Source organism: Diadema antillarum, unplaced genomic scaffold (assembly GCF_040938485.1).
Source record: "Diadema antillarum isolate AM-2024a unplaced genomic scaffold, OU_Dant_1.0 seq00000447_RagTag, whole genome shotgun sequence".
NCBI lineage: Eukaryota > Metazoa > Echinodermata > Echinoidea > Diadematoida > Diadematidae > Diadema > Diadema antillarum.
The window spans coordinates 1117430-1129998 of NW_027271421.1; the positions used below are offsets into that span (position 1 = coordinate 1117430).

Sequence of the window (12569 nt, forward strand, 5' to 3'; positions counted from 1 at the left end):
CTTCTCTTCTCTAACTGTATTCTAACTGGCGTATGATATTGTCTTTTGATTTAGTGCTTGAGCAGAATACATGTAGATATTTGAAATGTAAACACGGAACAATGGTCAGTTGCAAGATCAATAATTGCAATGATTGTGAGAAGACATTCATCCTTTCAATCAGTGGTATAATAAGAAAAATATGAAAATATGGAATATATATTGCAGGAGGTAAAACCAGCCTCCTTGGATTTACATACCAGTATGTTGCAGTATGTAGACATACAAATGTACATAAAAGTTGAATGACAGAGATCCCAGTCATATCAGGATGTATCATGATTGCATCCTACAATCAAACCTAAATGCAAATTGTGCATTCCCTTAATCATTTGCCTCTGACAATTGCTGTAATACATGCATGAAAATCTCACCCAGATTATGCTTTAAAGTGTGGCTGCATTCAATAGTAGTTTGAAAACTGACAAGCAGAGACAAACTTCTGAGCTCTTTGTGTAACCACAGTGCCCTTAATTTTGTTTGATGAAGTAGTTTAAAAGATATGCCAGTAGTGGCATGTCTTGTTGTTGCTAGGTCCTGAAACTAATCGACTTGTTAAGGTGTCTGATACAACCACCTGCTTATCATGCAACTGATGATGACCCATTGAAATGCATATCGCTACTGGGTTAACAAGACCTTGTATCTACAAAGTGTCAAATGGTCAGGAGAGCAAGAAAACATGGCAGCCAAAGCACTATAACAAATGGGATAGTCTTTCCTTTTGCCTTGGTGTTTGCCATGGTGGCTTCATTTTTGGGGTAGGACAGCTAGGATTTTGACAGGACATTGCCTGGGCGCGCACCCCCCTTTTTTTTTAATACACGTGTACCAAAAGTATGAATGAAATCGCATGATGACCAACATAATATATATATGAAAAAAATCTCCCTACCGTATATGGTTCTATGCATGTGACACACATCATCAAGTGTGGTAGTCTTCTTATCCAGCAGTGACTGCGCAGAGAAGTAAAAATTCACAACTTTTGCACAGATTGTCCCATTTTCCACAAACTTTCACTGATGTGTTTTACTAGGATTTCTGCGCTTACTCAATGCGCATGGATACAAAGGTGAACTTGTCCTTTATCTGATTATCTGACCATTACTAAAAAAAAAAAAAAAAACATTTTCACCAAAAGTTGAGATACAAGGTCTTGACACCCCACCGACGATATTGCACATTGGAATGTACGCTACATAGAGACAGTCTGTTGAAGTGTTTGATCTATGGTTTTGCAGTGGAAGGTTTTCATTTGAAAGAGGAGTAAGTTAATGAAAATCGATCTAAATCAGGATATAGTCTCAGTTATTTTTTTTTTCAAAGTTTAAATCTTCTCAAAGACATGTAGTGTTACTTGTGTGAGATCATGACTTACCATGTTTTCATTGTCAGATGGATCTTTTGATGTAACACTACACTGTATCATAAGCATAGTTATAATAATGGTTTTGCAGCAGCCGTAACTTTTTTATTAAGCAATGCCATTTATGTGGGAATGGTGTATCAAGCAGAATCCACAAGGCAACAACACTTGAGTGAAGTTGAAAGTACAGCAAGGTTGTACCTTTGGCCTACAGTGACAATGATTAATAAATCAAATTCTTTGTTTATCAGGAGTATGGCAGTTAAAAAGAAGATATTCTACCAGAACTAGATATCATATCACTTATTTTGCCCTGTAATCTATTTTTTAGAATTTTATGACATGTTCTTAGTTTGCCATGTATAAATGTTTTGTTGCTAAAGTAGTTTTTCAGCAGTGGCCTTGTTGCTGTATGAAGCTGTTGAAATGATTTTAATCTTAAAGTCTTAGAAGCCCTTATTCTCTTACAAACTTAAGCAGACATCTGTGAATAGCTGTATTTGCTTTGCTCTAAGTTCTTTTCTCTCTGCTCTCATGTCTTATCTACACTACTGCATTCAGTGCATGAGAGAGGCTTGTATTCATCTGATGAAGACGAAGTAGACCAAGCCGAGAAACTTTCAAAAGTCAAGGCTCTCTACAGTGACAGTGAGGTAAGAGTGCAAAAAATATACTTTATATTGTGTGTGTGCATGTTATTAAAACCTTCTTGATAGTATTTTTTAGCAGATATAAATTTTGATGATATATTTCAAGATTTTGATATATGCAAGTATTTATGAAGAAGAATTGTGTAAATATGGCTGTCTTCAACAGTGGTAATGCTTCCATGCAAGGAAGATTATTTAATTTCACTAGCCCAAGACCCTTGCAGAATGACAAGGAGGGATTCATAATAGGCAAAGTGCAGTGAAGTAACACACCTTGAACTAACATCGAATGAGTTCAATAACAGTTAACACCTTGAACTGAAAGGCAGTTGGTATGATAACGGGTCATACCTCCAACTGATATGGAACAAGTGTAATACACTTCATATCACAGTCACAAATGATAAGTTGAAATTCAGTCTACATCGGTCTGATAAACATCCATGAAGGAGATCTCTAGCTTCTCTTAGCATATTTAAACTGTTGTCACAGTGCACTTAAACAGGCCCAGTGAACTGCAGCTGCTGTTTACCATACCTACTGTAGGTCTGCAGCGCATTGTTTTGATGTGATTTGAGACATTAACTACTCTGATTACAGAAGGATTAATGATACTTACAGCTTTCTGAAATGCCACATACATCATAATTATAGTACTCTGTTATGAAGAGAGTGACACAAAAATTATGTGAATATCATCTCTATCTATATTGGTTACTTGAAGATTTAGGCATGGAATGAATTGTATCTAGAAACATAAATGATCTCCTTGGCCAATGATTGACTGATTTCTGCTCATTGCTTCAATCCTTGCTTCATAATGTAAAAGTGATGCATGGACTAGACAGTGCATCCATGGGAGCTTTGCAGTGGGATAGCAAATGACTATTGTATGTTACAAAATTGCTCATCAAATTTTATGCGAGTGTTACTGTTGTGTCTGGCAATATCAGTGATCTTTGACTTTTAACCCTTTGTAGGACTCTGATGCAGAGAGCAAGAAACGCAAGGTTGAGGGCAATGAGGAGGAGGATGATGGTAGTGCCATGAAGAAGAAGAAGAGAGTTGCTGTGCTGTCTGATGATGAAAGTGACTGAGATAAAGTTCTGTTTTGCATTTACTGTTGAATATCTTTGCATGTAGGCATGGGAGAAGAATCACACTGTGTACTGGTACTTCCCATTCAATGGAGTATCTGTGACCAAATTCCATTAATGTCTGAATGAAATTGTTTTTCTGTTTGAACAGGGGTTTCACCATGCATTGTATTTGCTGGACATCCTCCCCTAGGCCCCAGCCATTTAGTGATGGTTGTCGTAGTTTAATTAGTGAATACATAATTGACAGTATCCTCTTGAAAACTGTGCAAATAATTTGAACCATGAAAAAATTAAATCTGCTTTTCCATGTGCATTAAACTGCATGGCAAGGTTTTAAAAGGATTACTTGTAGGATGCCTTCGTTGCCTCAATAGAAAAACAAATATGAGTAGGACGGAGAGGGAATATATTTGCTAAGATGTAATCTTTACAATGTTGATAGAACTGTACAGTAAGTAATGCAAAGATCTCTTCCTTGGATTGAAAGAAATGCATATATGTACAAGGCTCTGTGTGTAAGGACTACAAGTATTTACTTCTTGCTTACGGCATAGTGATTCACAATGAAGCTATCTTAGAAATCAGCTTGAAGTGAAATCTCTGCTGAGGTTTACTTTCTAGAATTCTTTTGTGCAAGAGCAGTTTTCAAGTCTCCTACCTGAAATAATCTTTTGATATATTAAATGTGTATGAACAGTGATGGCCATCTCAAAAGTCCATCCAAGTGTATGATACAGTCAACATTGCCGAAGTCGAATCTATGTGGACTGAAGAAGTAGCTTCACCTTAGAGAAAATTCGACTTATACAATGTATAAAAGGGATTAAAAATCAATGGAATATGAAGAGGGCTTTAAAAAGAACTTCGACTTAAGTGAGTATTCGACTTACGTGAGGTTGACTTAAGCAAGGTTGACTGTATAAATTATATTCATAACTCTAATTTCCTTCATGCTCGGTGTAAGCTAGGGCATGTTTACCTTGTAAAGACAGAAATAGTGGGAAAAGGAGTGAAGTTCTCTGACAATATAGGAGCACCCTGCTGAATGGTAACAAGGAAAGAACATTCCTTGGATGTTTCAATATAGGAGCACCCTGCTGAATGGTAACAAGGAAAGAACATTCCTTGGATGTTTCAATATAGGAGCACCCTGCTGAATGGTAACAAGGAAAGAACATTCCTTGGATGTTTCAATATAGGAGCACCTGCTGAATGGTAACAAGGAAAGAACATTCCTTGGATGTTTCAATTGGCACACATGTGAATTACATCAGTGAAATGTGTTCCCTAACTGGCAGAATGTGGAAATGTAACTTTATTGTTTTTTTTTTTATGACTTTGCCACAAAGTGTCGCTGGAGGCATTATGTTTTCTGGTTGTCCATCTGGCCATCTGTCCGTCCTTGTGTCAGTATATGTAATCAATTCTATGGACATTGTACTGTAACTTAGGAACCGTTTGAGGCATCCAGAAGAAACTTGGCATAGTGTATTATGTATGTATGAATGGATGAAGCTGAGCCCATCAACTTGTGAGTGCACAAGCTGAAAGTCAAAAGTGAAGGTCAAATTCGTAAAATTTCACAATTTACCCCCATATCTCTGTAATGCCTGACGGTATTTTCATAAAACTTGGTATATACGTATGTACATGCATTACTGCATAATGGTTCTCTTGGGAAAGTTTTGGGACAGGTTCAAAGGTCAAAAGTGAAATGAAAATGCTAAAATCTCATTTTTTTCCCCCCTCCATATCTCTGACTCCATATAACTGACTCAAATTAGCTTCTTGATAGTGAGTATGTATAATATGCATGTACTGCCAGACAGAGATTCTCCGGAGAATTCTGGGGTCATGGGGTCACAGGTCAAGGTCTGAATAATGTAGTGTACACTGTAAATGCTAATGAGAGGCTTTAACACTGTATTACATTGCTGTTTACCATACATGACTTGCTGTGCTCTGAAAATGTATGGGTTCGACATTACACATCACTTGAGGAGTTAATGTTAATTTGGGTACATAAGATCCTGTATGACTCTGATTGCTATGCGTGGAAGTTATTTGAAAGCTTTTGGGCTTTGTGAAGGATGCATGTATATTGTATGTATGTACAATTGTACAATGTATGTATGTACATTTAGGGCTTGTTAATTATTTAAGAAATGCAGTTTAGCATGATAGGCAGATTTATTTCTTCTACTTTTTTGTGACTGGTGTAAACTCAGTTGTGCATTCACTCTTTGCCTCGCTGTTCTCCATTGTCACAAGCTGATTTCTGAAGATGGGTGAATGGAATGTACTAAATGTGAGGAGGCCAGATAAAAAGCTGGGCATGCATGTCTACAGTCCACACCATATAAGGGTGTGGAAAAGGAAATGGATTTTGTCTCTTCTTAGTTTTCATCAACTCCTAAAAGCTTTTTGTAATGAGAAGTATAATGTACTGTATGCGTCACAGGAAACTGAGTCAGGTGGTAGCATGAATAGACCAGTTCGTAATTCCACTTTGCGCATGAGCAGAAAAAGGTCATTTGTACCAACAGGCATTTTGGTTTGTAAATTCACTGAGATAAGCACCTGTGATGCGATTATTATTAATATGATCCTTATCTAAATGTTGCTTGCCAGCACATCCACCTGACAGCAAGAATTGTATTTTGCAATATAAAAGAAAATAGGCTGTTATTGCATTCTATACAAAACAATGAAATGGATGCCCGCTAAATTGTCAACTGATAGAGTATTCTGATCTGATTAAATTTTTACGTCGGGCAAGCTTATGCATTATGCCGCTTTGAAAACGAGTAAAGTGCCTAACCAACTGAGAAAAAAAGAAAGGTCATTTATACCAATGTGAACATGAGCTAATTACGAACTGGCTTATAGTGTGGGAACGATGCTACCCAGCAAGTTTTGCTTTGCTATGTTTTGTGAGACACTGACGTTCCAAGGAAGAATTGTGAAAGCTTTAATAATCATGCTTACAGTGCTATTTTTTTTTTTTGAATTCCTGTACAGATGTAAATAAATGAGCAAACAAAAGATATGCTGAATATTCTCAACTGTGTGAATGGTTGTTTAGGTGTTAATATGTGAAACAAACTGTATTTACACATGGGACTTGGCTTTTAATATACTTTAAAAGTTTACCTTAATGTATGTGCTGATTGAGTGAAGGAAGCAATTGTAGTAGAATACGTAAGTGGAAGTTTGAGGGAAATTGGACAATCTGTGCAAAAGTTACAAAGTTTTAAAGTTTGAGTGCTACAGTTTGTGATGTCACATGTGGAATGATATGAAGACAACTAAAGAGAAACTAACAAAATTCTATTTTTGAAGTACACATTCCCTCAACTTATTACTAATGTTCATGTATGTTACGGGCTATATTCCCCCTGCCTTTCTGGAAGAGGCATCTGAAAGAGGCAAGTCAAGTGCTCTTTTAATTATAAAAGAGCACTTGACTTTACATTACATTACATTAATAAGGAAGGTGAAATTCTGTAAAATTTTCTTTATACCTTCTTGACATGGTTCTACAGTGTTCGTATGTGACATCACAAAGTTTAGTAGTCTTCTCATCTGGCAGTGGTGGCACAAAAACTATAGAAATTCATAATTTTTGAACGGATTGTCCCATTTTCCTGAAACTTTCACTGATGTGTTCTACTAACATTGCTGCATTCCTTCAATTCACATAGTTTAGGTGAACTTGTCCTTTAAGGCCAAAATAGATTTGAATTCTGAAGTGAATACATATTTGATTGATATCCACAGACATCATTACAGCTTTCAGCTGTATAAGAGATGAATATGTATTTGTAACTCTGTACAACATGTATTTTTGTTTTCCTTAGGTGTACAGCACTCAAGACTCATTCTAAGTCTAAGCACACAAAACTCATTGTATTGACATTTCGAAGACTTGTTTTTATTATGTTTGATATCTTATATGACTGGACGGACTACTTAAATGATTTAAAAAGAAAGCAGAATATGCCTGAGCAAAATGTGGCCTGCTTACATGAGGATTGTTTTCAATTTGAGTATTACATTTCACTGTCAAGAACAGTGTTAGTTCAAACATTGGCCTCTAACAAACTGTTACAGTAATACCCTAGGCAGACACATTTACACATTTGTAGGTGAACAAGGCGAACAATCGAACAAAAAAGTCCCAGAGCAGAAATGAACATTACAGGAAATTTCTGTACTATCTGGTGTAGTAGAGCTGATGTGATATTTTGCATTCAACAATCTCATTTTCAACACTGAGAAATATTATAGCAAATTATGTCTCAAATACAATGTACCAAATGTACATGAGTAAGCACATGGCACAGCAATTGTGATAAATGATACACAAGTAAAAATACCTCCCCCCCCCCCCCCCCCCCCCCCAAGAAAAGAAAAAGAGACAAATACACGGGAATCCGGTTATAACGAGATCGGATACAACGAGAATCTACTTATAACAACATAAATTGTCCGGTGCCAAAGAAATTTGCGGGTTAGCCTATGGGGTTTTGGAGTTCCGGATATTGCGAGATAATTTTTGGGCCTAAAAACAAAGAAAAACAAAGATGAATTTGTGCGGACATAACGACAACTTTTTATTCATTTATTTATTTTTTAAATGGAACTAAACAACAGGACAAATCATGCACTATTCGCAGCAAAGGTCAATTCTCCGTGAATATTGTCTGAATTATCGTTGCGTGCAAGCAGAGACTAACATCTGCCGGTGCCAACCAGAACGCAGTCAAGGTGACGCTCTGCAAGTTCATAAAGTCTCTTTTCGAAGGCCGTGATGGAACAGCATCGGAATATTTAGAAGCTGTAGCTTTCGCTAAAGAATATGACTAAAATGTTATCACAAACGCTACAATTCTAATTAGTGTTCTTAAATGGTGCACATGTATTTTTTGTATCCGAAATGAATGTTAAGGTAACCTTTCCAAAGATATGTAAAGGGAGTGTCTAACTGTGAGCGGTAAATGTTTGCGAAAGTAGCGAATTGTAAGTTTCGGGAGAAATTTTGAACATGTTCAAAATTTCTTTGCGATAAGAAGAACTGGTTGCAAAAATGAAAACTGTTTTCGGACTTGATTGCGACTGTTACCGAACCCTGATGAAATTTAAAATCTGCTATTATTCCTTACTTTCGCAAACATTAGCCGCTCAGTTGAATATATGTACCCAATTTACATAACTTTGATTATGAAAGAAATTGAATTAGACGTCAAAATTATAAAATATGATGAGATCATAAACTAAAATTTGAATTAACTCAACTCTAGCTAATCAAAATACTATTTAAGTTCACCAGTTACCGGGTACATGTACTGGTTTTTGTTTTCGTAAACGGCATGCACCCGTCAATCTCGCCGGGTATAAAACATTCACGCAAAGTACACATTCAACCTGGTGCTTCGCAACAGGGTGGAAGCTCATGGCGCTCTGGCGGTAAAAGTCATTATGGGTTTGACGCATCGCACTGTACAGTGACAGAGACAGAAAAATAGGATCGATGTTGGGCACAGTGTCATTGAAAGAAATAAAAAATGAAAGTATAAACTGTGATGTAAACATTCACCATAATACACATGATTTATATCAATAATTTGTCATAGAATGAAAGATAAATTTGGACTTTGTTAGTCAGTTTTCATTCATGCGAGTTATGCTAAATGCAGCATTGATAGCGCATTGACCTTACCAATAGTTGCATATTAAATTTTTCTTCATCTCTCTCTTCGAAGATGTGCAGAATGATTAACATGCGGAAACAAAAAAATAGGCCCCATATACATGATTATAGCTGACCTAGCATTTGTCAAATCTGAAACATTTGATAACAAGTATCGAAGAAAAAAAAAGAAGATAATTGTAATTATTGTGAGAACGCTCTTGCATTTTGCAGTTGCATTTCCTGTTTTTCTGTTCTTCAAAATGAAGTCGTCATATTATTAAGAGCATGTAGGCCTAACCCAATTTTAATAGAGCATGTTTATATAAAGTGTACTTTCCACAAGTGTTCAGATACAACGAGAGTCCAGATATAATGAGAAAAATCACCCGGAACCAACGATCTCGTTATAATGGGATTCCCCTGTACTACAATTAAGACATTCAAAATCATGTTATCACATGCCTAATGATATAGCATCTTTCACTGTATGTCCTAACTATTGATTGTCACTGCAATATTTACACTCTAAATCACAAAGACAATGAACAATGAAAAAAAAAAGTATTCATCGTAGGACACAAAAACTTAATATGTTGTATATACATAGTTTATCATGATTGAGAATTTCAAAGGGCAATTGCAAAATGCCCAATGTTCATTTCTTGAAAGGCCCTTGTGAGGGCAAAACACTGACATATCAACAAAGTATACACCTTTGGGGTGACAATGGAATTACCATAACTAGCCGCTACACATGAAAACTTACCAACAGACATTCCTGACTCCCCTTTTGTGTGCCCCAAAGCAAAAAATGTATTGATTTAAAATGTTTTAGGTACACTGTATACAGTAGGACCTTGATTATCTGGCCATCAATTATCCAGATTATCAGTTATCTGGATGCTGACTGGCTGACATTCTTTTTAATATTTTCATGTATTTTTCAGTGCCAAATCTCACTCAAAACAAACGTATGTTCAACCATCATTGAGAGAAAACGCAACGGAACATATTCCAATCATCGCAGTGGACTGTAGCTTTTAAAGCCAGTTTGTGAGATGATTTATATGTCAGTGACTAGTGTCACGCTTGTCACTAGCACTGAATGCACAGCAGTGGTTACAGTGCGATGCAGCAGCAGCATTTGACGATTCACAATATCAATGTCATGGTCGGTCAATATCAACCAAACAAACAATAAATAAAGGGTTATTTTATGTATACATACTGTATTTTGTTTTAAATATTTTCGTATCAACTTAGCATGACATGCTAGAAGTGCGAGGTCTTACTGTAACTGTGCTTCGTTCATCCAAGAGTGTTTCATTTGTGAATTAAGATTATATGATGGCACTGAAGACAAACTCACAAGATAATCAGTACCATATAAAGTTCAACCCAAGAGCATCTAATCTCCATGCACCATCTGCGAAGAACGGACAAGTTGGTAATGCACCTGTGCAAAAGCGGTCAAGCAGTACATTTGTATTTCCTTTCCATGGTCAACTGCATATGCCGTGAAACATGCAAAATATTGTTTGGACGTGAGATATGAATAGAGTGTGCACTGGAATAGCAGATTCTTTTGTTAAACACCATACGGGCACCTAAATTGGGCCTGTAAAAATCAAAATCTACTGAACTCAGCCTTGATTGCTTTGTACATCTTAATACAAGTTTTGCAGCAATACAAGCACACTACTCTGTTGGAATAGGCAAATTATGCCATTAAAGTACATGTCATTCTGAGACAGAAAAGAAGAGACATTGATAGCACAACCCTAATCTGTCAATTATGAAGTAAATTTTCAATTCAGTATCATACATACAAACATGAATTTTGGCCACAGATGAAGACACTCTAGTGTACACTTTGGGAACCTGGTATCCAATCTATGAGTTGATGTTATGGAAACCCCAGGTTCCTGGAAGGAACAGGTTATATGGTGTTTAACTTTATTTTACTTAGTACATGTATATTGGAAATACCATTTGCAGTAGTACTTGCCTATGAGTAACAAATATGGTGTGACTTTTAGTTGAAACAATACATAAAAAGATAACTAGTGGGAGAGAGAACACACAGATTGTTTCATCCAATGAGTTTGAAATAATAATAAAGGGTCTTTCCTTCACTTACTTTTCAAACCCTGAGGTTTTTAACAATCTGTATAATATTTCAGACAGCAAAAGTCACCAATCATTACATTAAATGGGTAAGTTGTACTTAACACTGGAATTTTCATGGGAGCCAGTTTCATAACACCAGCACCTCTACAGCCCAACTTCTTCTGCCTCAAGCCCACAGTATTTGCCATTGTCTTAAACCATATTTCCATTTTGGTCACTCAGTTTTTAGCACTGGACAGAAAAGAAATATTAATTATGTCCACTGTACCAGAAATATTACTGTTGCATCACTTGATATCATCGACCATTTGTTGATATGAAAATGTCCTCTCTTGAGAGAATACCGGTATGACAACACAACACAAAACCGAAAACATTTCTGCCCCCCCCCCCCCCCCCCCCAGCAAATACTACCTTTTGATGCACTTTTTTTAAAAACTGTTTGTATGAATCATTCCTTACAATTAAAGCACAAAACTATTAATTAATTTTCAATCTCACAGCCTTTTCCCCATTTCTTTTTAAATTTGTTTCTTACATCTATGTCACTTTTACCACACAATTTCATTCAAATTGACATTCTCTCTGCTGAAGATTTTTACTTAAGTCAACAGCGGTATATCACAATTATGGTACATCATTTGAACTATGGAACTGGGAAGGCCCTCTCTTCCAGCTAATCATTGTTTTGCTTGTGGAAAAAAAGTTGGCATCCTCCTGGGCTGTTGAATTCCCACACATGTACTGCTGGAGTACATTAATATAATATTGACTGGCCTCGAGGGAGATACCAGAATATATCGCCAAAACTGAAAGAATATTGCCCTCATCTTGGACTCGGCCAATATTCTTTCAGTGCGGGCAACATTTATCTGGTATCTCCCTCAAGGCCAGTCAATATCATAATTATTACCTATCCCCTAGGTAAATTAGGAGAATATGTGAATACGGCTATACACTATAATATAGATCAAGCCACATTTGACCACTAGTATCTGTAGATCATCACCAACATGTCGTATAATTGAAAAATTGTTCATCAATGTATATCATTCAACTCCAACTTCAAAGATACATATGTAGTTGTAACAGGCGAACTTCAAACATCTGTACGCTTTCACACTTTATTTCTGCTTCTGTTTCAATTTGGAGAGTTGTAATAACTGATGGTCACTGTGCAGTTATTGAGCACAAATGGACTAGTCATTGTTTGACGAGTAGTGCTGCTGGAAGTGGTCAACCTTGTATGAGTTGATTTATCGGCGTTCTTCTGCGGTGCGTGTAACGGACACACAGCGACGTCCTTGAATGTTTTCTCTTCGTGGTCGATCGGAATGTTTACATGAAAAGTGAATGGCGAAGCCCGGAAGAAGCAAAATACCAACGAATATTAACTGCTGACCTCCACGACCCTGCAAAATACCAACTACAATTGCCTCGCAAAACTACCTCGTATAGGTAATAATAATCAATAAACCTTTGATAAAGCACAAAAAGTACTGGCAGGTAATATTTACATTAACCTCTCTGCAATGAAAAAGAAGTTAAAATGGTTGATGACAATGTCTTGATGTGGGTGCTGATCT

The 12569-nt window shown here is 36.6% G+C and overlaps 1 protein-coding gene across 1 annotated transcript in view; it reads left to right on the top strand.

Annotated features, from left to right (window-relative positions):
* The window catches only part of LOC139732776 (RNA polymerase-associated protein LEO1-like), a 29776-nt gene extending 25422 nt beyond the window's left edge, over positions 1 to 4354 (top strand). The window contains exons 13-14 of the mRNA XM_071643621.1: positions 1970 to 2061; positions 3039 to 4354. Of these exons, the coding sequence (XP_071499722.1) occupies positions 1970 to 2061; positions 3039 to 3155 (209 nt within the window). The 3' untranslated portion in view covers positions 3156 to 4354. The remainder of the gene's footprint in view (positions 1 to 1969; positions 2062 to 3038) is intronic.
* Positions 4355 to 12569: the final 8215 nt, after the last annotated feature.